The sequence below is a fragment of the Pithys albifrons genome, chromosome 3 (assembly GCF_047495875.1).
Source record: "Pithys albifrons albifrons isolate INPA30051 chromosome 3, PitAlb_v1, whole genome shotgun sequence".
Taxonomy (NCBI): Eukaryota; Metazoa; Chordata; class Aves; order Passeriformes; family Thamnophilidae; genus Pithys; species Pithys albifrons.
The window spans coordinates 23400410-23424745 of NC_092460.1; the positions used below are offsets into that span (position 1 = coordinate 23400410).

Sequence of the window (24336 nt, forward strand, 5' to 3'; positions counted from 1 at the left end):
CTGTGCCTCCCCTAAACAATCCACTGTGCAGGCTGGAAGGGCTCACCCGCCTGGGGAGGGCCCTGCCCAAATCTTCATTTGCGAAGTCTGGCCATACATACACTGCCAAGGCACGCTGGTGTAAACCTGCCTATCTTGTTGCCTTGCCTCTTTACAAACCTGGCTCTGTGTATGTGATTCACATGTGATATTTTCCTTTCAAGTGTGCTTATTTTAGGATGATTCTGCCAAAGTACTCGTTATGGATCTGAATTTGATATAAAATCATCCAACAGTTGAAGCATTTATAATTTATATGTATTTCAAATTAGTCTTTTTTTAACTCTGAGTATTAGTCATTTACAGTAATGAATATTTCAGAAAAGAATAGATTCTTGTTTAACTACTTAAATATATCGAACTGGATAAACTGTTAATCCTGCAAATAGGCATTCCAGTCGAAATCCAAAGGCTGAAATCCAAAACTGCAGTTAGGATGATGTATGTCCCAGTTGTTTCTGTCTTATTAGATAAAAATGCCTCTTACAAAGTGTATTGCAGATAATAAGATTTTGATTAGGTATTTTTCAGTATTATTACATTAGACTTATTTATGCAAGTTTTTGCTGGATGTAAGTACAGACAGAATTCTATCCTTACTAAGATTTCATAATGAAGTGTTTTTTCACTTAAGATCAATAAAAGTTTAGCTAATAAGGCAAAATTTTACTCTTATTCCAAGAAGTTAAAATGCTTCAATCAATTTTCTGTTAAAAACAGTTTAAAGTTTTCTTAGCCAAAAAAGTCCAAATTAAGGGCTTGATAACAAATACTCAACACAGTGTGTTCCTCTACTGCAACAACTTTTAGAAACACATTGGTTACAATCATTTGAGATTTAAAGGAAAATACTGCCTGCTGTCAATAGCAGACCTCCACATCTGTCTGTTATTATTTTTGCCTTATTTTAAATTTTTTAAAACGAAAAGCAGTTTTATAGGTTCAGCCAATATTTATTTTCTGCAAAGTAAGATCAAGTAACATTAATGTAAACATATGTAATACATGAATATTAACTCAATCCATTAAACCTTTGTGTATCATGGCACTGAACTTATGGCAATGCTGTCACTGGAAAATAACATTTCTTGTCAATACTAGAGGTTTCTAAACGAATAATTTCATTGGAGAACAGGAGAACCCTTCACAATATTATAGCACAGTACCTGAAAATAAATGCTACAGAGTATGGTGACACAGGAGCTGTTCTTTAAAACTATGTAGATTGAACAATTTCCACTAAAACTCCCTCTAAAAAAATAAAATTATTTGTTAATAACTACTGTTACCTAAAGTTAGGTAGATCATGCCAGGCAGCACAAAATACAGTAGCTGGAGAATGCAAAATAATTTGGTAGGCCCATTTAATGCTTCAGCAGAGTTTGTAGAAATCAAGAAGGATTCTCTGTTCCTTCCTTAATTCTTTTCCTTTTTTCTTCCAGTGTTTGTTTAAACACATTTTTCAAGGTATTGTAAACATATGGTCCATTTTCAGAATCGAAGCTTGTCTAATGAAAGAGAAAAATTTCAATTCAGTTGGTAAGTAGAGGTCATACAGCAAAATCCAAAGTAGACGGCCAACACTTAAAAAATGTAACTTTGAGATTTATCAAAGTATGTGTTTCATGATGGAATGCTTAATGCTAAGTGTTTTCAGTTTTATGCTGACTAGGTATTGAAATAAACTGGTAGAAGTAGAAATGTCATGATTGTTTTAACAGGTGACAGAACAGATTAGGAAGCAGCTGGTGAACATTCTGTTCAAATTCAGATTTCATTGGCTGAATGTACAAAGACAGCAGCTCTGAGCTGAGCAACAGCTTCACCTGCCACAGTTACTGAGGGATCCCAAAAGGGTAGGTTACTACTCACGTCCCCTGTTACAGGTCTGAAATACAACTAGATTGCAGTGTAATTTCAGAAAACGATTTAATCTGATAGAAAGATTCAAGTAGTACAGAAACCCTTTGATAAGATACTCCCAGTGATGAGTTAGTCTCACCACTTAAAAATTATCTTTTCCCTAATGTGGGGTGATGAGCTGATGGGTTGAGGGAGACGCCTCAGCCCCCTGGAGGGGTGCTCCCCGCAGAAGACAAAAGCAAGGCAAACTGAGAAGATTAACAAAAGGATGGAGTGTTAAGAAATAGCACAGCCTTCCTTTGCAAGGTCTTCTATGACTGTTCAAGGACCCACCTCGCCTCAGACATCTGCATCACCATCACCCCCCAACAGATTGACTATTAGCCACACAACAACCAGAAGAAAAAAAATATATAAAAAGAAGTGCAGTTTAACTGCAACCTGGGGAGAAAAACTTTCCACCTCTGGGAGGGCAACCTGAGAGTTACCCTGTCTTCCCCATTCCATCAACATTGCAGGGGTAAGCAACTGAATTCTTACTTTATTTTCTTATACCTTATTAATTATAATTTGCTATAGCTCACTGGGTGTATGTGTGTTAATGGGAAGCGGCTCTATTTTTCCTTTTGCTTTTCTTTTGGGTTATTGAGTGTGTTTACTGGTGGTGTTGAACTGTTGTGTTTCTGTTTAGTAATCTTCTGTTAGTTAAATTTGCTATGGGAGTGGTTATACTGCTGGGGCAACCCTTGAAATGTGTGTTGTGCCAGTGTCTTTGGGGGTATTTTGTACAATCTTGCAGCTCAATGTTATCACCAACTAAGTAACCCATATTGTTATTGTCAGATATTTGTATTAATAAATGTTATTTCGGGAGCTATCGTGAGAAAGGTTCTTTTCTTTTGTTGCTATTAAGTGTTGCCTCAATAGCAGGGGTTAGAAGTCCTTCCAACCTGTGTGCTGGCCCTCTGGTTAGGCAGTGTTTGTTTCATAAGGCTCTAATGTCTCTGTCTGGAGGCGCTTATTGCTAATAATTTTCTCCCTGGCTGAAGTGTGGCTTCATATCAAAGGTCAGAACCCCTTCCAACCTGTGTGCTGTCTGTTAAGTCAACAGCCAGTGTTGGGGACATAAGGATTTGATTGTCTAGAAGCACATACAGCTAATAACTTTTAATTAATACAGTTAAAACTAGAAACCTTTGCATTTCTGTCTCCCTCCTCGCTTTCACATGACACCTAATATGAAAATGTCCATGAACTGGCAGTGGTCCAGAAATATTAAAAGGAAACTCCAGGATTAAGGCTGTAAGTGACAGATTTTTTTTTGTTGAGACTATTTCTTACCCTTTATGTAGGCTGATTAGTATAAAATCTGAACTCTGAACTAAATAGATGTGAAAGAATTACTGTAACTTTTCTCACAGAGACCTCCTCTGTCGATTTACACCTCATGATTTAAACCAAGTACATACAATGGCAGGGACATTTCTTTAAGGTTACTTGCCTTAGTGAAAGCTTTAATAGCACGAGCAAGTAAGGCCTCCTCCACATCAGCTGGCAGCATTTGCAAGTTCACCACGCAGTGTAAGATACAAAGGATAGTCTGACACTGCTCCTGGTGGGTAAAAGAACAGCAGCTCATTAGAAGAAGTATTTCCATGAAAAACATTTTAACACTCAGGTTTCATTAACTGCTGTTTAAGTATCAGGCTGTGCCTTCCTGTATCGAAACATTCAGGTGCAAGAGCTGGGGAGGGAATTGCCACAAGCCTAAAGAGCATAATTATTTTGGATGCAATGGGAAAAACTCATCTCTGGAGTACCACAAACTGCTCTGGGAATTTCTAGGTCAGACGTGCATCTGGATACTTATTTTTCAAGATCCCCTCCATGAACAGTAACATTCATGTGATTTGGCATAGAAGTGAGACTTGCTCTTTTTAGCCCAAAATGCCAAGCATATTTAGGGCTCTTCCCCCATCTAACTCAGGATGATCTTGCACCTCTCTCTGTCCTTCCAAGTCTCCATCACCATTAAAGGAAGCTGGCAGAATGACATCTGTGCATAAAAGATGCATAAAGGGAGGAACAGATCTTTGTGGCTGCTCCTTCTCATCCCTTTTCTAGCTTAACATCCTTAATTAAGGCACTGGAACATCTGTCATACAAGCAGCCTGGTGTAGGTAACTCTGTTTTGAGCAAGACACTTGGACTAGAAGACATCCAGAGGTCCCTGCCAATACAGCTCTGGTGGGATTCTAAAAGAATACAAGGTAAGATAAGGAAGAGTAAAAATGTTATTCCATTTAGAACAAGTGTCAAGCAGTTTTTATTTAATATAGTTAAAACTCTGATACAGAGTGGAAGAATTCTTGAGGAAGAAATGTGTTGTTTTCAGATGACCTTGGGAATTCTGAATATTGTGTCATGAGGATGGTCACTGCACATGAAGTCCTGACCAATTACTGACTAGAAGCTGTATTTTTGGATATCTGGAAGAGTAAAAGGGGTTCTATTTTCTTAAAAAATACTTCAGAAACAAAGAATTCCCAAATAATTAGGAAATTAATTTGTATAATTGAGTGATCAAGAATGGCAAATTTTATTTTTTCAATTTACCTTTGGACATTTACCTTGTATATTTACTTTGCCTTTGGGGAAAGCACAATTAATGAGTTTGGACCAAAAGTGCCTATTTTTCATAGGAATTTCACAACACAAGTGGCCACAGTTCTGTAGAAGGAATCAGGCCTGGCTTCTGCTTCCCTGAATTAGCAAATTCTTCCTATTCCTTGCCCCAGCTCTCCCAAAGCTGCCAGATTAACATGTTTGCACAGCAAATAGGACAACCATAAAGCACAGCTGCCAGACGTGATGTAACAAAAGCCATTCATGGAGTCACAGAGCAAAGGTTTCTCACCTTTCCCTCTCATCTGTCACTTTCGATCTCCAGGTGCAGAATTTGCAGGGAAATGGTCTAAAGCTGAACTGCTACTGAATGGTGTTCAGGGATTGTGTCTGGTATTTTTCTTGTAATATTCATCACCACAATATTGATTACAACTCATATGATTTGATACAGAATTATTTTTTATCCTGATCTTTAAAGACATTGAAGTGGCTTTTTAAAAGTGCAATTTCCTTGCCTAAAGGTAAAGAATCCAACATCTACCTTTCTCAGCAAGTAGAGTGCTTCCTGTGATTCTGTGCAATTTTTTGCCAGCATGTCAACATCATCTTTGGATATAACAGGCTCTTTCAGCTGCTCTATCCAGGACCACATCAAGCTGCAGAGGATAAAAGGATCTCTCTCGGTGCAGATTTTATCCCAAGCTCCATCTCGAGAATTCAGTTCTTTCTTAAAACAAAAGAAAACAAAAACAAAACTGAAAATGCATCATCTATTTACCTTTGCTAACGTTCTCTTTGATTGTAGCAGTATTTGGTTGCTTATGCTTCAACAAAAAAAAGACTGAAAAGTTACCCAAAAAATTATTTTTTTTTTCCAAAGTACCAACATTAATCAGCAGTAATACAAGTGATTCTTTAGAAGGATAGCACAGACAGTGCAGCTGAGAACCTCCCAATACTCCACTCGAACTCATAAAACCCAGCTTTGCATTTCAACTTCAAAGCAAATGTTGCTTGGAGGATTTGGATTTGAGGGTAAGCAATTAAGTTTCTACTAAATTCTTTCTCTTTTCCTCACAGAATGCTCTGATTAGTTCTGAGAAAGCAATGATGAAAACCAACACAGCTCTACCTTAAAATCTGTGCTACTTCTGTGCTACCAGCAGCCAAGTTACAGCCACAGATAATGGCATCAATTTTCCCTAGGTAGCGAAATGAAGGAACACAACCCAAAATGAGGTCTCTACCCTCCTGCTGGAGACCAGAATTTTAAGTGCATTTTGCCAGCCTGTGAAAGGACTGGCCCATAACTGACAAGTACAATCATTCACTGGACCACATTATAAACTGCTGTCCCAACGTGCCACTTCAATGCTCCCTGTGGTGTTTCTGCCATTCTAGGAGTTAACTCAGGTGAAATGTGCAAAGCCCATAATGTGGAATTGAGTTAAAAATTACCTGCCATATTTCTACCTTCTGCTTCACTTCATCCTCTCCCAGAAATTCATTTATATCTGCAAGTGCTTTCGCTGCCAAAACTCTTCGGGCTTCCAAACTTAATTCTGACTGCAGAACAATGTGTGGAATTGTCTCTGACACATCTCTGCTACCTTGGCTTTCATATCCAATGGAAAAGTTCACTTTGGAAGAGGAAGAAGAATCAGAGTCCTCAGAGGCATAGACTCTCCTACCGTACATATTAACCTTGTGGTCCTTCCCAGGACCGATGTCCTTGGCAAAGCTGTGCCGTGGCATTCCGGGTTCCCTGGCACTGTGGAGGGAAGCGAGGCCTGAAGAGAAGGTTCTGCTGCGTTGCACTTCTTTGGTAGAGTTCCTCCTGGGATAAAGTGAGGATCCCCCTTTCTGCCCGTCCAGATTGAACCTGCCTTGACTCCAGAACATGCACGTGTTGCGCACTAACACTTCTTTGTTCGGCTCCAGCTTTGGTTCTCCTGTGGCAGAACATTCCTCACCACTGTTCTGCCTGAGCTTGTTCCACTCTAATATCTGAGCAGGCACTGTCCAGGCACTGTCATCTTGTTCTGAAAGAAACTCAGTTCTCCTTAAATCTGACTCACTGTAGCTCAGACGCCTTCTCAGATGAGTAAGAGGCTGAAGGCATTCGACATTCCTTCTTTTACAAAAAGAATCACATTCATGTCCCAGGGAGCAATGAGAATCCTGGGTCTCGAAAGCAGAGGAGTGGGTATGGGATGAGTCTGACGTGTCACTGTCCTGCCTGGCGAGGTCTTGGTTGACCTGTGTGGACACCAACTGAGAAACAGTCTTCTCAATCTCAGCTGAGAGGTCTGGGATGTCCAACAGCTCTGCCTCTATCACTTGCCTGTTTTCAGCCAAGTCAAGCAGCAGTTTGCAGACCATATGAATGAGCTTTGGCACGTGTTTGAGGTGCCTGCTCTCGTAGCCATGGAGCAGATGTCTCTGCCGGGTCAGGTACTGGGACAGGGTCACTGTGTGAGCCTTGGGCTCACAGCAGGCAAAGACGTTTCGCAGGGGAACCAGGAACTGAGTGAATTCCCTGATGCACAGTAACTGTCCCCTCGTCTGGATGGAATTAGGCCTTTTTGCTCTGACAAAAAGAATTGCTTGATCAGCACTCATTCTTGTGGCAAAAACTAAGTAGCAAGCTATTAGAACACCTGGAAAACAGAGACAAGATTAGGTAAAGAACTGTCAGACTGAAACAAACACTCAGTGGAAATACAAGAGAGAAGTTACTATAGGTAAAGACATTTTATTACATGATGCTGTTACTGAATCATTGTTGCATTTGACGAAGCACAGGATAGTAAAGCCCTTCTCACTACACTTCCAGTGAGAGTCAGTTGCTCACAACGGCATCTCCAGGAGTTCCATCATTTGTAGACACAGGAGCAATGGGGGCTTCTATGGGAAGGACACAGGCAAAAAGGACTTGAAAGAAGTAAATGGAATTTTAGCTGCTCCACCAAATCTGCCTGATCTAACAATGAGTGGCAGATTTGTGAATGTGGAATAAATACTGGGCAATGAAAGTGCACCAGGTGAATTTGTCCCTCTCAAAAGCAGCTGTCACATTTGAATGTAATGGAATCATTGTACACATGAAAAAATTCTCTAACCTTGCAGGTTTCTGTTTTTATTACATTAAAACTGATCTCCTTTAGCCATTCAGATAATTTTAACAAAGCAGGTTAGCACTTCTAACCCTTTTATTGATGTACATCTTGCAATGATATAGGATCTAAACTAATTATTAATGATTTACAACCAGAGACTGTTTGGCATTTTTAGAATACCAGTTCTGTTGGCCCTGCAGTAGAGCACATACCTGTCCTCCCCAGTCCTGCGTGGCAGTGAACAGCCACCCTCCCCTCTTGCAGGGCGAAAGCCATGACTTTTACCATGTCAAGTATAGTTGTGAGAGATGCCACTCCATAATCCTTCCATCCAAAATTGTAAAAATAAACTAAAGGAAAAGAGAGACAGTGATTTTCTGCCACACTGAATGTGAACCATGTAGTACTATATACAGAGATGACTAGTAACAAAGTACTAAAATTGCATAATGCTGTGTAAAATCAGACTACATGTTGTTTGCAAGAGATTATTTTCCCATTTTGGTGTATCCTTGCTATTGAAACTTGATAAATACACAAAGGTAGCAAATAATAGTCAAACTGAAGTTCAGCCAGAATGTAAAAGGTGTAACAAAACCAAGTGATTCATGCAGAATTACGGAGCTATATATAGAGAGAGGGTAATTTTTTTTAGAAATAAAAGCACTTCAGTCAACAGCTGCTTCTTATAGAGAGGCACTTTCTTCTCATCATAGTAGAAAAATACTGTCAATACAAGTGTCCTCACATGAATTAACCTTTTATAGTCTAGATAAGAAAACATGAGTTGTACCAGAGTGAGAAACACCATTAATGGTTCATATACTGGTGAACATAGAAGGCAAAGGAAAATTTTACTAACTGCTGTCCTTTCTTTGTTGTAAACACCTGAACATAAACCCTCCATCTCTCTCTACATAATACATGATCTTCAATAATATGTTATTCACTCTTAATTATATTTGCCAAGTTTCATATTTACATCCCATTTTGTGTAGCGTTTCTTACAGAGCTGCTTTTAACACACAGGGATTCAAGTAAAAATATCTCTAAGTGCCAAACTCAATAATTAACGAGGAAGAGCAGCAGGAGGGAACTTACTTCCAGCCTCCATAAAGGCTTCAGGAAGGTAGGTGAATCCGCTCTCTTGTTCCAGAGGGTTCCCACAGCTCGCATGCTCCCCAGGACGCTGGAGGTTAATTATGGTTTTTATGCCATATCTTAAAAAAGGAATAGATGAGTCCAAGTATTACATGCAGCCAAAATCTCATTATCCCTTATTTTCTGAAACACACATTTATTCTTAGTTGTGAATAAATCTTTACCTGCAGAGTGTTAAAATGAAAGGATCTTTATCAACAATCCAAATCTATGTTGAAAGAGAAAATGGATCAGGAATTACACTAGTAATACTTACAATAAATAATGACTGAATTTGTTACCTTTCAAACTGCTCAATAATGCTGTACTTTTCAATTAGTTCTGTTGAGGGCCGAGCCATAGCCAGGATGTTATCTGTTATCCTGAGAAATGAGGAAAGGAGATAATAATGTGGTTATGAATCATTTCCTGGGTATGAGTCTACCAAAATAAGAATACTGTTATATTCAAGAAAGACAGAAATACCTTGCTGATTAATTAAAAGTGCATTTTTTAAAAATTCTACTATACCATAGTATTAGTGATAAATCTTATTAAGCTGATCCAGATACAACACTATCAAAAGACTATTACTGGAATTTTAAAATGCCAGGATATAAGTAAAAATTCCTTTTTATAGAAATTTGGACTCAGATCCCTGTTTGGCCCTTTAACATTTGAAAATGTCCTTTAAGCATTTGCTGTCTTAAAAAAAACCCAGTAAGAATGTAAAGATGCATTTCATGTGACTCTTGCTGCATATGAATGTCCTTCTGAACACATACCTACATTATTTTATCTGCCATAAGTGTTTTTACTTCTTTATTATAAACATCTTTAATTAACTTGCATCTTAATCTTAGCCTGCAGCCCAGAAGAGTTTTTTATCATTCATGACAGACAGGTATTTACTCCTTTAGATCTGACCCAAACCAACTGTAAGTCAACAGCAATCTTTCCTCATCTTTACTGGGCGATTACTAATTCTAATTCCAAATCAAGCTCTCATTATGTTTTACATTTAACTTGGCAGCAGCTGATTTTTTTAAAAAGCCCTTATTATTTTCCTTTGAATTCTTTTAATAAATACAATTGATAACCACACACACCCCCACCCCCCCACCCCCCTCATTATTTTCCTTTGAACCCTTTTTTCTAGGGAATCCCGCTGATGCAGTTGCATTCAGGGGCAGGGATGCCGGCCCTCACCAGGAGGAGTAGAGCCCTTTGATGGCTTGCTCCTGGTCGCTCCAGCGAGCCGGGTTTTCATACTTGCAGGCGCGTCCCCCGCAGGCCATGGAGCACTGCATGTGCCCGGGGATGACGTGGCGCAGCCGCTCCCCCACCTTCGTGTACTTGGCTGTCGGGCGCCTCGAACTCCCTAGGACAGAAGCAGTTCCGTCAGAGCTTAGAATTCATCTCCACCTGAATAGCATCACTCCAGCCTTAAAATGATGAAGTTACAAACAGCAGAAATATCTAGAAATAGATACATTCATAAATATATGCAAATATTAATTATATATTAGACTATATAGGATGGTTCCGTGGTGCAAAGGAGAGCACTCTGGACTCTGAATCCCAAGGACCTGAGTGCGAGTCTCAGAGGGGACCGTCCCCTGGCAGTTCAATCCCTCCCTGCCATCCCATCCTGTCAGATCTTGGATGCTCAGCAGGGTCAGCCTGGTCAGTACCGGGGGCTGTGACAGTCCTGAGGACTTCCCTCTCACTGTCCAAAATCGCTCAGCCATGGCAGATGGACCTCAGGACTGAAACGGTGGGGCCAGTTCTGCGCAGGCTGAGCCTCACCTGAACAATCCCCTGCGCAGGCTGGAAGGGCTCAGCCACGTGGGGAGAGCCCTGCCCAAAGCTGCGTTCGTGAAGTCTGGCCATACAGACATATACATTAGACTCTATACTTATAAATATATAAAAATATATATTTCAGGCTCATTTTTCCAGTAAGCATTGTGAGGGGAAAAAATTGCTTGCACTACAGCAGAAGTTGTCTTTTCTGATGAAGTTAGAGGTGACTGTGCCACAGCCCTTGCAACTGAAAAAAGGCACAGTGCTCTTCAACCTGAAATCCAGAACAGTTAACCACACACTTGGTGTATGCATGAATGTGTGCTTCTGTTTCATCTGTTTATAACTGAGCTGTTAGAGTAAAAAGCATGTATTTTATATATACATATATATATACACACACACACATTCTATATAATACTTAAATAAGGAATCAGCAAACAAAATATAAAACACAGGAAAAAACTGAATCCCCACTATTTCATCCACATACATAAAATACAGTTAACAGGACAAAAGTATAGTGATACCAAGAAAACACCCAGAGCTGCCAACAGCCTTATCGAAAAGTACTTTACTTTTTTTTTCAGGAAAAGTTGCATCCAGCTCCTCGGGGCTGAGCGACGACAAAGCCACCATCACGCGGTGGGTGGACGAGGAGAGCAGCTCCACCACGGAGCTCCGGCGCCTCTGGCTCATGCGAAGGAGGGGATCGGAGGAGGAATGCCTCCGACCCTGGAAGAAATGGCTAAAGATACTGACGGCCGAGCGCCTCTGGGGCGAGCCCTGCATGCCTGCCCGGCCCGCTGCCGCCGCTGGCACGGCAAGTTGCTCAGCGCTGGAGTTGCAGGAGCGCAGGAGCATCCCCGTGCCGAGAATCCCCGTGCGCGCTCCAGCCGCCGGTCCCCACGGGCTGAGCTGTCGCCATGGCAACCGAGGATGCAGCCCTGGGGCTGCTCCCTTCCTCAGGGATTGCGTCTGCTCGGGACAGACTGTTCCGCCGCTCGATGAAAATAGTTGCATTTCAAGTAGGTAATTTTCAAAACGCGCTGAGAACAACCGAAACGTTTTCCATAAACAATGGGAGTATTTAGTTGCTTCTAAATAACAGGCATTTAGAACTTGCTAAGACACAAAATATGCGATTCAAAAGAACAATCAGAATGTAGCTGGAGGCTCCTGCCTCCTGAGAGATCTTTACATTATACTCCCCCACCTCACATTCCACAACCACCTCTCCCCTCCTCCACTTTGCTGCTCCAAAATGCATCATTAGCTATGTAATGATTGGGATTAGTGTGTTCCTACTGAAATCGTTCAGTACGTGATGAATCGAGTAGACTGTTCGCCTGGACCATTCATGTCTGCTTACAAAACACAATTTGTTATCGAAAACAAAAGGCTGACTTTTTTTCTGGGCACAGCTTTTCTATTAAGCCAAGCTGTTAGTCCTGCAGCCTGAGAGAGCAGATTATGTGGAGGAGAAGGTGTGTCACTTGAGAGCTTCAGGACTTCGAAGGTAGCTGTGATGTGGCAAATTGCCTCCCACTTTGCTTCCAGCATGCCAAGAAGGAGAATGAGGTGGCCAAAAAGATTGCAACACTCTGAAAAACAAAACCTTCTCGTGCAACTGTGTGAAGAACACATTACAGTGATGCTAAAGAGCCTTTGTCATATCGAGGGCTGTGCATTAGGCTGCACTAATGGGCAAAGCTGTGGAAATCAAGAAAACCCACCTCAACTTTGTTCAGTAAGCAAATTAATCCCATTGCATTTCCTTAAACTATAAAGTATCTTCAGTCTGTGTTTCTCTTCTGTTAAAAAACCAGTGTCTGTGTTTCTTTTTGTGGGACAAAACCAGTAACTTGTACAGAGGAATTTATGCAAGAGAAAGTTTCCTTCTGAGACAAATTCAGCAGGCAAAAATCTATTTCTTCTTGCTACTGGCCAGGAATTGAGGGCCTGAATTTTAAATGCTACACTCCAGCTGTTATCAGGACATGACGAGGTTTGCTGTGGGTACCAGGCCTGAAACTCAGCAGTGATGTTGTATGAGAAAAGGAAAATGTTAAAGCTGACTTTGAGCTGTATCAAACTGACTCCTTTAGTTCACCAATAAAGCTGATATCAACAGGTGAGGAAACATTTATTTTGGGGGTTGAGTGGAAGAGAAAGGAGATGAAAAAGGCTATTTCAAGTGCTGCCTGTATCCAAGAAATGTGAAAAATGTTTTCTAATTAATTATATTCCTTTCTTGTATTTAATTATTTTCCTCTTTCTCTTCCCAGAAACTTATCTTCAGTATGTATAATATTATAGTGGAGCCAGAAGTGGCAGAAAAAAGTTCCTGCACATCATTATTTGCCTGCTGAATCTATCAGGATTTGCAAACACTCACCCAAAATGGGAAGAAAGAATTGGATCCTGTAAGAGTTTAAATACTTTATTAGATCAGGAGTTTTGTTGAAGGCACATTTATATTTTCAGACAGCTAGGCAGTTTCTCAACACAAAAATCACATAGTTTCTTCCATTGAGAAGCCTGACAAAATGAAAATTACAGAAAATATCAACATATTATTACAACAACGTGTTGATGAAATCATGTAGTTTGATTTAATTATCGACATTTTAAGTTTATAAACATAGATAATATTTCTGGGTTCTTTTTGAATTTTCTGTAGATTTTGTTTTCAGAATTGCTCTAAGCATCTTTTATGGATGGCACATCAGAGAAAAACTCTTACCTGAACTCATATTTGCAAGGTACAGACTGCTCTCTATCAACGAAGAGTATGGGAGTTCATTTTGCAGCAAAACTCCTGCAGCCATTGCAGTACCTGTTGGAACAGTAGACTACTCACTGAAAATTCTGGTGCTGGAATTAAAGATTTTGCCTTCATATCATTAATTTATTATAATAGTTTAATTAATAATTGATTTATAAATAATTAAAAATTAATTAATTATTAATAGTCTGTCTACATGCCTTTCCATTTGCTAAATTTGACTGACAGGTGTTTCAAATTGCTCAGTGTGATCAATGTTAGCAATTTCCTTATATTTACTTCTAAAAAACAAAAGGAAGATTGTGACAAATGACTTTACAGAGTTATATTGCATCCCCTCAAACAGCTGTAAGGTGGTGATTTGGGACAGCTCAGTGCTGATGTTCCACAGAGATGCATTACACAGATCACAGACTATTCTGAGTTGGAAGGGACCCACAAGGATCGTCGAGTCCAACTCTTCAGTCAGTGGTCCATACAGGGGATTGAACCCACAACCTTGGCGTTATTACAACCAAGTTTTAACCAACTGAGCTCATCTCAGTGGCATTCCTGCCCTGATAAAAAGGGTGTTAAAAGTAAAAGCAGTGCTTGCGTAAAAGCAACAGCTCTGTCCTGCTTTGTCTCTGTCCTGGATATTCTTAGTTTTTAAAAAACGTTGTTCAGCATTTTGCTCATCTCATGAACACTGGATTGTGCTCATCCCACGAACACTTGGCAGATGCTGGAGGCACAAGCCTGGAGTTACTCCAGGTCACGCTCCTCATGAGGTACCTCTGGAAACTGAGTCACGTACCTCGGGCAGTCGCGGTATCGCCTTAATCGGCTCTGCCCCTTATCCCTGACATGCATTTCCATTGCCATGACAGCACAGAGGCTGCTCTTTAATCCCTGCTCCCCACTGAAGAAACGTGGCATGGGCTCTGAAGTGCCATGTCTATATTTTAGCATGGGAAGTGGTGACACCAAGCGTTGAGACACACAGCAAGGACACCAGACCCAGCAGGAAAGGCTGTGCTGTGGATGGGCAGAAGGGAAGAGCAGGACCGCCCTGCCCAAGGAACAAAGGTCTCTTCTCGAACTCTCCAACTCTCCTGGAGCTCTGACAGCCTTGGGGCTGTGCCCACTGCCCTGGGGAGCCTGGTCAGTGCCCACCACCCTCTGGGGGAAGAACCTTTTCTAATGTCCAACCTGACCCTGCCCTGACACAACTCCAGGCCTTTCCCTGGGTCCTGTCCCTGGTACCCACAGAGAAGAGATTGGAATCATCTCTTGGAATCATGATGCCAAGCACTATGGGGGGATCTCAGGAGGTCCCCTCCAGGTGTGGATTCAATATAATTTTGAGGTTGGGGAGTTTTTCTCCACTTCTGAGAAGACCAATTTGTAACAGGATTTTTTGTTTCCTGTTGCATTTCATCACAGATCCCCATTCCTACTCCTTGCTTCAAACTTGCAGAAGTGCTTTTCTTGCAGAGGGAACAACAGAGGCCCATTGTGCTGTAGGTGAGATCACTCTGTGCTTCTACTTTCTTCACCTCAATTCCCAACTCTGAACAGGCATCTCCAACTTGTGATTGCTTTCCATAGGTAATGGATTTTTATAAATGTAGTCACTTAAATTTGCCAAATAACCCCACAATCCAAAATAAACAAAACTCCCACATGCCACACACAACTGAAAATGAACCTGCAGTGACCAGAGAACATTCTGTATCAAGATCAAAATACTGCCTCATAAGAACAGAAGCAAAAGGTTTTGAGCCAGTTTAGCTAAACTCAGTTTAAAGTTATACCCTAAGTGAAAATGAGACAATCCTCAGTTTAGACAACGCCCTATGTAGTATAATTACATTAAAACTTACAACCAAGATCTCCAACATTTTGCTATATACTGGAGCTAAGATTCCTTATATTTCTGAACATTAAAAACAGAAGATGATACATTCACCTTTCATGTTTGTCATGCACAGGGAAAGGCAGAAGAAAAAGTATTGGGGTGACCTGTGCAGGGTCAGGAGTTGGACTCCTGATCCTGATGGGTCCCTTCTAACTCAGCATATCCTGTGATTAAAGACTGAAACAGCCTCTTGTCCACATCCACTTCCTCTAGAATAAAAGCACTTCTCCTTGTAAGGTCACAGGTTGAGTAGTGAAGTGCCACAGAGGCAGCAGGACAATGGGAGATCAGGGATCCCCAGGGGAGCAGGTTCTTAGGAAGACAACATTCCCTCCTGGGTCGCAGGAAGGAGCAGGATGGACTCAGCAAACCACCAGTGGCGTTTGCCTTGTCACAAAAAAAATTCCTTTTTAGTATTTTGGGATCTGGAGATCAGTGGCTGGCAGTCACTGGTTTGAATTTTTGCCCCAGAATGAAATGAGAGAAAAAAAGCAATGTCTAATATTTTAGCAGCCAGAAAGTGAAGAGACAAGAAGATGCTGGGCTTGCTCTGCAATTAGGAGGTTATTTAATAGATGCAATTACTATTTTAAAACATGTTTTCAAAACAGAAAGAAGAGCTTGCATTGCCAACTGGAAGGATTCCAGTTAGGGCAGTGCAGTTGCCAGCATGGACAGTAATCCCATTGGAAAGCTCCCACTGAGGATTCCCTGTGGAACTATCCACTAATGCTGAGGTCCCAGATATCCAGATTCATGTGGATCTGGCAAACAGGAACACCACAGCAGACCACACATTTCAAAGGATTGCATTTATAAATTAACATGAAGAAATTGTGGATGAGCTTTCAGTTTCAAAATATCAGTATATGGGAAAAGCTATTTTAAACCTCAAATATATTCATACAATACAGGCAAATGCTGATGCTTAGGCCTGTCACATGAAATTTTGAGGTTATTTTTACTGTTTTCTTGGCTTCTAAAGTGAATTTGTTCTCTCCCTGTTGCAGTCAAGTGTAAGTAACTACCCAGCAGCCAAATTTTTAAAGGGATATAGTCAACTACAGACCATGTAGGGGCCATGTGAGTACCTAAGCACTCAGGTACTCACACTAAAATTTCTTCTGTGGCCTAATTCTTTTGTGAGCAGTCCCACAGAAGTCAACAGAATGTCTAAATATAAGATCACACGGGATAAAGCTTCATTGCCAAGATGCAAAATCCTGTAAACTGCACTAATGGAGATGTTTTAGACAACTAAAGATAACTGGGATGATTAAGACTAAGCAAAAATAGGATAGTGTAAGGAGGACTGGTTATATTGAATGAAGTGGGTAAGAGCTACTAAATTATAACTTTGCCTCTAAATTCAGGCTTTGATTCTGATGTTTTAAAATTGGCAGATCATGAGAGTTTTTAACAGCAAAATCTTCTATATTTGCATGAGACATAGTTAGTCACTCGTACAGGAAGAACTGGTATAGGAAACTGTTTTAAATTACAGCAGACTAATTTTAACATTGCCAGGAATAACAGAGCATTTATTTCTAAAGTTTTGTAAAAATGTAGATAACGGGTTTTTTAAAAAAACTGGATTATTATGATTAATTAAACAAGATGCAAAGGCTGTTCTAATGTCTGTATCAGTGAAAAAGCTCACTGATAACAGGTATGTCATGAGTAAAAAAGCCACAATTTAACAATAGTCCTAAAGGCAGTTTTAGCACTGAGCACACATATTTCAACAGGCACACACCTCAATTCTCTAGGTGTGTTAAAAAGTTCAATTATGTGAAATTTGAACTGTTTACTACCTGGAAGCGAACACCAAAAAATTGGAAAAAGCAAATGAGCACACAGATGAAAGACAGAGAGAAGACTAGGCAATACTTTAAACAAATGTTTATGTAGTTTAGTTACAGGCTATTTACACAGCAGAATGATACTACAGCTGTTGGAAAACTCCAGGGATTTCACTGAACCACAGCCACAACGGATTTGTTATTTCTAGATGTGTTCTTCCCTCTTTGGGAAAAAATACTCCCCACCTGTCTTAGCAAAAGGTGAATGTCATTTAATCATTAAGTTTGATATTTACAGAGGGCTGTAACTGCCTTCAGGTACAAAAGAGACAAAAGAATGTAATTCATTAAAAGATTATGTAGGTGTTGGGCTGGTGATTCAGTGTTTGCTGTTCACAGATTTTTTAACATAAATAGCAAGAAACTGCAAGGTAAACCGATGGACAGGTTCCTCAATTGATTTGATTCATGTTATTTAAATCACTGCTTTCTCTGGTCATGTTAACTCAAGAGTCAACAGGAGTTCTTTTAAAGTACCTTGAATAGGCTGGCAGGCAGTAATTACTAGGGGGAATTATAAAGGAGATGGCATAAATTGAATATATTAAGTGTTCTACAAACAAAAATGTTGACTCAGAGACTCCTGATCATGAATATCATGTTTACTAAGAGACTACCAGACTTCTAGGACTGACTACACACAGAACAATGACACGTTGTCAGCAATGCATTCTGTCAGCACTCAGAAGTGGGAAAGTTTAAAAACAACCTCTCCAAGTTAGAGAAGTTCTTTTTAAATCTAATATAGTCAAAACCACAGTAAATTTACATCAGTTTTAATAGAGATTTAATAATTTCAATGTAACACCTTACCTGTGACCCTGCAAAAAGAATGAGTGAGTGCTGATCCCTTCATTGTTGCAGCACCAGCCACGAGAAACACATTGTAGGGGATCCAGATTTTACAGAAGAGAAGCTGAATGAATTCCCAGGGTGTTTCCTGTAGCTAATTGGATTCAGGATGGTAATCTGGGGGGAGCCAGTAACCATCTTTTCTTAACTTAAGACTGTACAAGGAGTGCCTGAGGGACTATCAGATAATCATCCCATAAACTGCTTTCTGTGTCTGCCTGGGCTTTAAAGGGATTGAGGCAAACAGGCCACCCCAGCCTGATGTTGTAATAACTGAATCTTCCACCTCTTTTTTTCCTGTTCACCTCATTTTCCTATTACCAACCACATGCATCACACATTGCTACAGAGATAATTTTGAAACAACATGAAAAGAAAATCGGATATGAATATTTGTTATCTGGGCCTACACCCTGCACAAAGTATTTTTTCTCACCCAATAAAGGACAGAAGTATTTTCACTGACTATAAATTAACTGCATTAAAAGCAGTATCTCAAACCCATAACAAAAATAAGTTCCTATGAATGTCAAGGATATAATCAATTTAAACACAAAGCAAAGACTTTGTTGATTTAACTAAATACTAGACAAATAAAAAATGTGAATAAAACAGGATACAATATCCTATTCTATCTTACTAAATCATTTTCAAACACTAAATATTAGCTGACAAAAAAGGGCTTTATTTCCCTGCATGTCTTGTTAAAAAATCCCTAGGACTAATGAAGTTAAGGATTAATCAAAAATGCTTTCCAATTATTTAGAAACAAAGTTTTTGTGTGAGCTTCTGTGGACAGGAAATGTGTTGTTTAAACAAGCAAGGTGTGGGAGACAACTTGGGGCTGATACAAAGAACCTTATTAACTTCAAAACCATCATTCAGTCAAGCACCTGCCTTAATTTTGGTTAGCAGAGACATGGAGCATATAATGGAACTATTTTGATAATCTTTAGAAATAATTTTGCAGTTAGATTTTTGTTGATAAAATTTAGGAGGAAGAAGAATCACAATATTTTTCTATAGAAAACCTAATTTACTGAGAACAGGGACAAATTAACAAAGTAGTCCTTAAAATTTCTTAATAATCTTGCAGGGACAAAAAAAATCCAAACATGCCCTGGCACAGGTGCCCAGGGAAGCTGTGGCTGCCCCATCCCTGGGAGTGTCCAAGGCCAGGCTGGACAGGTCTTGCAGCACCCTGGGCTGGTGGGAGGTGTCCCTGCCCATGGCAGGGGTGGGGCTGGATGAGTTTTAAGGTCCCTTCCCACCCAAATGATTCTGTGATTTGAAGTTTGTGGAGAAAAAAAAGGAAATAATAATGGGATGTTAAAAGATTTGTACACAATTTTGGAAAAGTCACTAAGACACCTTGGGTACTTAAAAACCTGGACAGACTGTGGAGCCTGAAATCCTCCTTTCTTTAGTATCTTGAGGTGGGCAGGGAGAAGGACACACTCCATCAGGTCCTGGGAAGAGCAGACCCTGAGCAGTCCTACAGACTTCAGAGGCCCAGCAGAACACAGAGCTGACTTCCTGGGAATTCCAGCCCTTCAATGGAATCTGTTTGAGCAGCATGGCAAATGCAGGGCTGGGCTGACCCCCGAGCTGGCTCCCTGGCTGAGAGTCGCTGCACAGGAACAGCCCCCCCAGCAGCAGCACGTCCTGGATTCAGCACAGTTAGTTCAGTCACCACAGAAGTGGCTCTGGAAATCTGAATCTCTGAATTATGAGTAAAGGAACATGTGTCTTTTTCAAGTGTCAGCACACAAAAAAATGTGTTAACAAACAGAGCATCTGGCAGAACGTTTTGTAGGAGGAGGTGCAGGGAGCTGGCATTTTAGCTGACTGAAGAACAAAGAGCAGTTTCAAATAATTAATAAATATGAATTAAATTCTTAATATAAGCACACTCTTTGGGGCAAGTTCTAAATGCTCGCATTTGAGAAGCTGTCACTGACATACTTAAGTTTTATTTTCATGATAATATAACACTATTTACTTATTTGACTCCAGAGGAGCATTAATTCTCAGAGGGTTTGGAATCTCGGTGCAACAGCCCTCTGCTTTGCTGTACCCACTTGTAGGTGTCAAAGCTCTGGTTGCTCTACCTGTTCCTACATTTGTACTCTTCAGTATTATTGAGTTTATTCAGCTGAGGAACTCATTTTCCCTGTGCTCTGCAGAGTTTAGCCAGTCCCAGGCATCAGTGCCAAATATTTGTTCAAACTGGCCATGTCACTGCATTTCAGTCAAGACAAGGCCTTGTGCCAACTGGGAATGACTTTTTAGGGGAGTTAACCGATAGGCTGCAATAATTTCCAATGCCATTTCCAAGGAAAGGATACAGAGCAGGTGGGCTGCTGGTGACTAAAGGAATAATCTTCATCTCTCTAGGCCTGGCATTTCCCTTTTTCAACAAAATGAAGAATCCCCAGTCCTCTGGAAAACTCTGCTCAACTAGGATTGCCATGTACAAGTACTAACAGGCTTTTTAGGTGAGTAGAACAGGATCCCTGGGCTTCTGGCAGCTCATTCCTCCTGCACTGCATGGGCTGCCTCCCGGCTGCTTTGCAGCACTCTGACCAAATCCACCTGTCTCGTGACCTCAGGCACGAGTTTATCAGATTAGGCAGGCACGAAACAGTCCAAATAGTCTCATTAAAATGTCTGACCACTGCTTAGACTGCACTGTTTTCATTGGTACATAATCAAAACATTACATTATGCAGAACTTAGCCTTTACTAAAACCTATGGTTCATTTTAATTTAGTACAAACTGTGTGGTTGGATTCCTAGCTGGCTTTGGACATTCCCACCTTCTCCTTTTACTTTTTGCTCTTCTCATAGTTTGGACCATAAACATCAATTAATGTTGCTTTATATTCAGCTTGTATCAAAGCATTGCAGGGAATTCTTTAGCTTTGTGTTACTTTAAAACTGCCTAAATGTTATTAGAGACTTTTTGTAAGTTCTGCTTTTAGATATTATATATGTAATGTTTTTCTGTCTCAAGCATGCTGCAGTACCACTGCAAATCAATCATAAAAGCAGGGTCAAAACCTTTGGTAGACCTCAACTAAAGCAGCAGTGTCCCAGTTGTGAGAGAACTGTACACAGAACTGTACACATTTAGCTGCTTAATGAGATGCCAGAGCAGCAGCCCACTGTGATCCCTGTCCTCCTTCATCCTCTGTACCAGCTTCTCTTTTCCTGTTTGTTCCACTGTTACTTAAAATTGCTAGTGAAGGATAAAATGGAGATGTAGTGAAATGTTAGGTAAAGACAACAGAGTTATATGAAAATTCCAGTTCAAAAGGCAGTTCTAAAACTGAAGAATTGTATCAGGGGTTATTCACAGGGCATTCAAGGGACATGCAATGCAGAAGGTGATTACAAGCCTAGGAAAATAGTGTAGAACGTCTTTTTAGCCATAGGATTAAAAAAAAAAAGAAAATTCACCACTTAAACTAGATACAGCTATAAAAGGGAAAGCTCTGATTTGTGAGACAGCTCATTTTCTACATCCATGCTGCAAAGCTCTCACCCAGGAATGGTCTGCTTTGGGTTGGTAACTCTTTAAAGCAGCCTGGAAATGCCAGGTTGTTGGAAAACAGAAGTTAGGAAGAAGTCCTTCTTTCATACCTTTCAGAACTGTTGAAGAGCCACCATGGATCAGACCAGTTTGTGATGACCTTTGCAAAAACCCTGATTAACACACACAGTTTGTATGAAACTGGAGCTGCTGTGTATGAAGGACCATGGTCAAGTTTATGTACAGCAAAACTGTTCAGAAGGGACAGACCAGGTAAAGAAAATGAGGAAATGGGAATGAAGTAAGTAGGTCAAAACCCTTTTAGGCCTTTTACCATGTTCTTTTTCTAAGGAAGAAAATGATGAAGCTCTGGGAACTGTTTGGCTGAAGAGGAGTTTAAGTGGCCAGAGATCAAGACTTGCAAGTGACTGTATTTCCCTCATGTTCCCGGGATAGGATAAGCACAGAGAAAACTGAGGAAATGTGTTTGTTTTTATGTGGTTTTCATATTTTCAACAACAACAAGCTACCCAAGAACAGGAGTAAAAATGTTTACACAAATGTGTCTGTTTTCTTGGAAAAAAACAACCATCAAACACACGGTTAGAAGTAATTTGGCTTTTGTTGTATACATGATTAAGCAATTCTAGAGTCTGAACCTTGCTTCACAAGGAAACACAAAATCTGTGCCTCGGAAACATGTCTGGGAAACCTGGCCTAGTGGAAGGGTGTCCCTGCCATGGCAGGGGATGGGAGTGAGGTGAGCTTTAAGCTCCCAAACCATTCTATGATCTTGTTGCCAGAAACTTGGAATGTATCTGCCAGCTGATACTAAAAGATACAAGCAATCTTGTACCTTATCAGAGCTTGCAATCCATTTTTTGATATTTGTAGCACATTCCTTCCCAGCAACTACCTTCATCCATGCCAGATTTCAGAGTTTCTATACAACTTCCTCTCATTTGTATTTTACTACTACTGCATTAAAAAAGGGAAAGTGCTCATAATGGTATCATTTGATTTACAATGAAGTAAAATATTTACTGAAATGTGAATGAAAAACTATTCAGGTCAGTTTATGCATCCACCAAAGCAAGCACATCATGAGAGAGGATTACATTGCTAATTATATCTCTGAGGTGATACTCACAGCAGTTGGCTCTCCAGACTGTCTTCTTTCTTATTTCCTATATTATTATTTATTCTATCTTATTTCATTTTGTCTTACACATGCAGTTACACTGAGTATTTCACATAACCTACTGACGAAAACAAGCAATGGAAAAATCACGGAATCACAGGATGGTTTTGGTGGGAAGTGACTTTAAAGCTCATCTCATTCCACCCCCTGCAATGGGCAGGGACACCTTCCACTGTCCCAGGGTGCTCCAAACCCTGTCCAGCCTGGCCTTGGACACTTTCAGGGATGGAATAGTCACCACCTGAATCACAACCTGGAAATGCTTTCAAGCAACACAAAATTGCAAACACATTTTGTATACATTTTTCTGGGACTAACGACTCAAGACATGGAGCTCTGTTTTGGTAAGTGGGAACAGAACTCCAGCAAACATGGCTCTGAGAAAGCAAAATAAATGGATATGTGCAAACACTGAAATCTAGATTACTAATGTATCAGGTAATTTTTTTATAGTTTTGTTACTCTGATGAATAGTGACAGTCTGTTGCCAAAAGCAGTAAATAACTACATGTAAAAGTTACCAGGCTGTGTCTGAATTGCCCTGTGCGTGTCTGCCTTCCCCCTGCAGAGGAGCCGCGTTTTCCAGGGAGGTAAGTGATGATTAGCGGTGGGCACAGCCACTGCAGAGCAGAAAACACTGCTGAGAGAAATCAGCTCCCACCGCGCTCCCTGCCGTCAGTCACGGCCCAGCCGGAGGCCTTGGCGATGCTGAAATCACATTTATTATATTGAAAGCATTTCCAGGTTGTGAATCAGGTGGTGGCGGCTCCACCTCTGGGCGTGTCCCAGGCCAGGCTGGATAGGGCTTGGAGCAGCGCGGGCAGGTGGGAGGTGTCCCTGCCCAGGGCAGGGGTGGCACTGGGTGGGTTTAAGGCCCGTCCCAACCCAAACCAGTGGCACCCTGCGATTGTCCGGAGCTGTGGCTGGGCGGGAGCGGGAGGGCCGCGGGCGGCGGGCACGGCCCGGGGCAGCCCCGGGCGCTGTGAGGACACAGCGGGCCCACCTACCCTGCCCGGCGGGCCCGGCCCCGGAGGAGGGCGCGGCTCGGGCGGCGTTTGCCGGAGCTTGGGGCCGGGCGGTGGAGCGGGGCGGGGGGAGCGGGGCAGGGCGGGGGCGGCCCGTGGGGGGCGCAAGGTGGGGCAGGCCAGGGCAGGCCAGGGCAGGCCAGGGAGGGGGGCGCGGACCCACCTCGGCTGCAGCTCCGCCCGCGCCGCCGCACCCGCTCGGCAGCGACGCGCATGCGCGGGGAGGGGCGGGGGAGCAGGGGGAAGAGAGCGGGGGAGGGAGAGCAGGGACTGCAGGGACGAGGGATAGCAGGGGCCGGGGAGCGGCGGGGCGCGGGTATGACGGGACAGGGGGCGGCTCGCCTGGGGCTGCCCCCGCCGGCCCGGCCCAGCCTGCGATCTCCGGAGCGGCCGCGGCCGCAGGGGCCTGGGGCAGCTCTGTGTGTCTGTTTGTGTTTGTCTGTCTGTGTGAGTGTGTCTGTGCGTGTCTGTGTCTGTCTGTGTCTCCGTAGGTGTCTGTCTGTTTGTGTGGGATTGTGTGTGTGTGTGTGTCTGTCTGTCTGTGTATGTGTGTCTGTCTGTGTATGTGTGTCTGCACG

General features: G+C 41.6%; 1 protein-coding gene across 7 annotated transcripts; it reads right to left on the reverse strand.

Moving 5' to 3' along the window:
• PTPDC1 (protein tyrosine phosphatase domain containing 1) lies at positions 1-23959 on the reverse strand. Of its 7 annotated transcripts, XM_071550998.1 has the most exons (12): positions 23922-23946; positions 22683-22791; positions 17959-18114; positions 13342-13434; positions 9999-10170; positions 9092-9172; positions 8751-8869; positions 7862-7999; positions 5989-7190; positions 5072-5257; positions 3404-3514; positions 3-1547 (listed from the first exon to the last, which is right to left on the reverse strand). In XM_071550998.1, the coding sequence occupies exons 3-12, from the start codon at positions 17999-18001 to the stop codon at positions 1431-1433; spliced, it is 2262 nt and encodes a 753-aa protein (XP_071407099.1). In that variant the 5' UTR covers positions 18002-18114; positions 22683-22791; positions 23922-23946; the 3' UTR covers positions 3-1430. The 7 variants fall into 7 exon arrangements, with proteins under 7 accessions (XP_071407098.1, XP_071407099.1, XP_071407103.1 ...); XM_071551002.1 differs by lacking the exon at positions 17959-18114; XM_071551000.1 differs by lacking the exon at positions 22683-22791 and having other exon boundaries at positions 17959-18091; positions 23922-23936.
• Between the last annotated feature and the right edge of the window lie 377 nt (positions 23960-24336).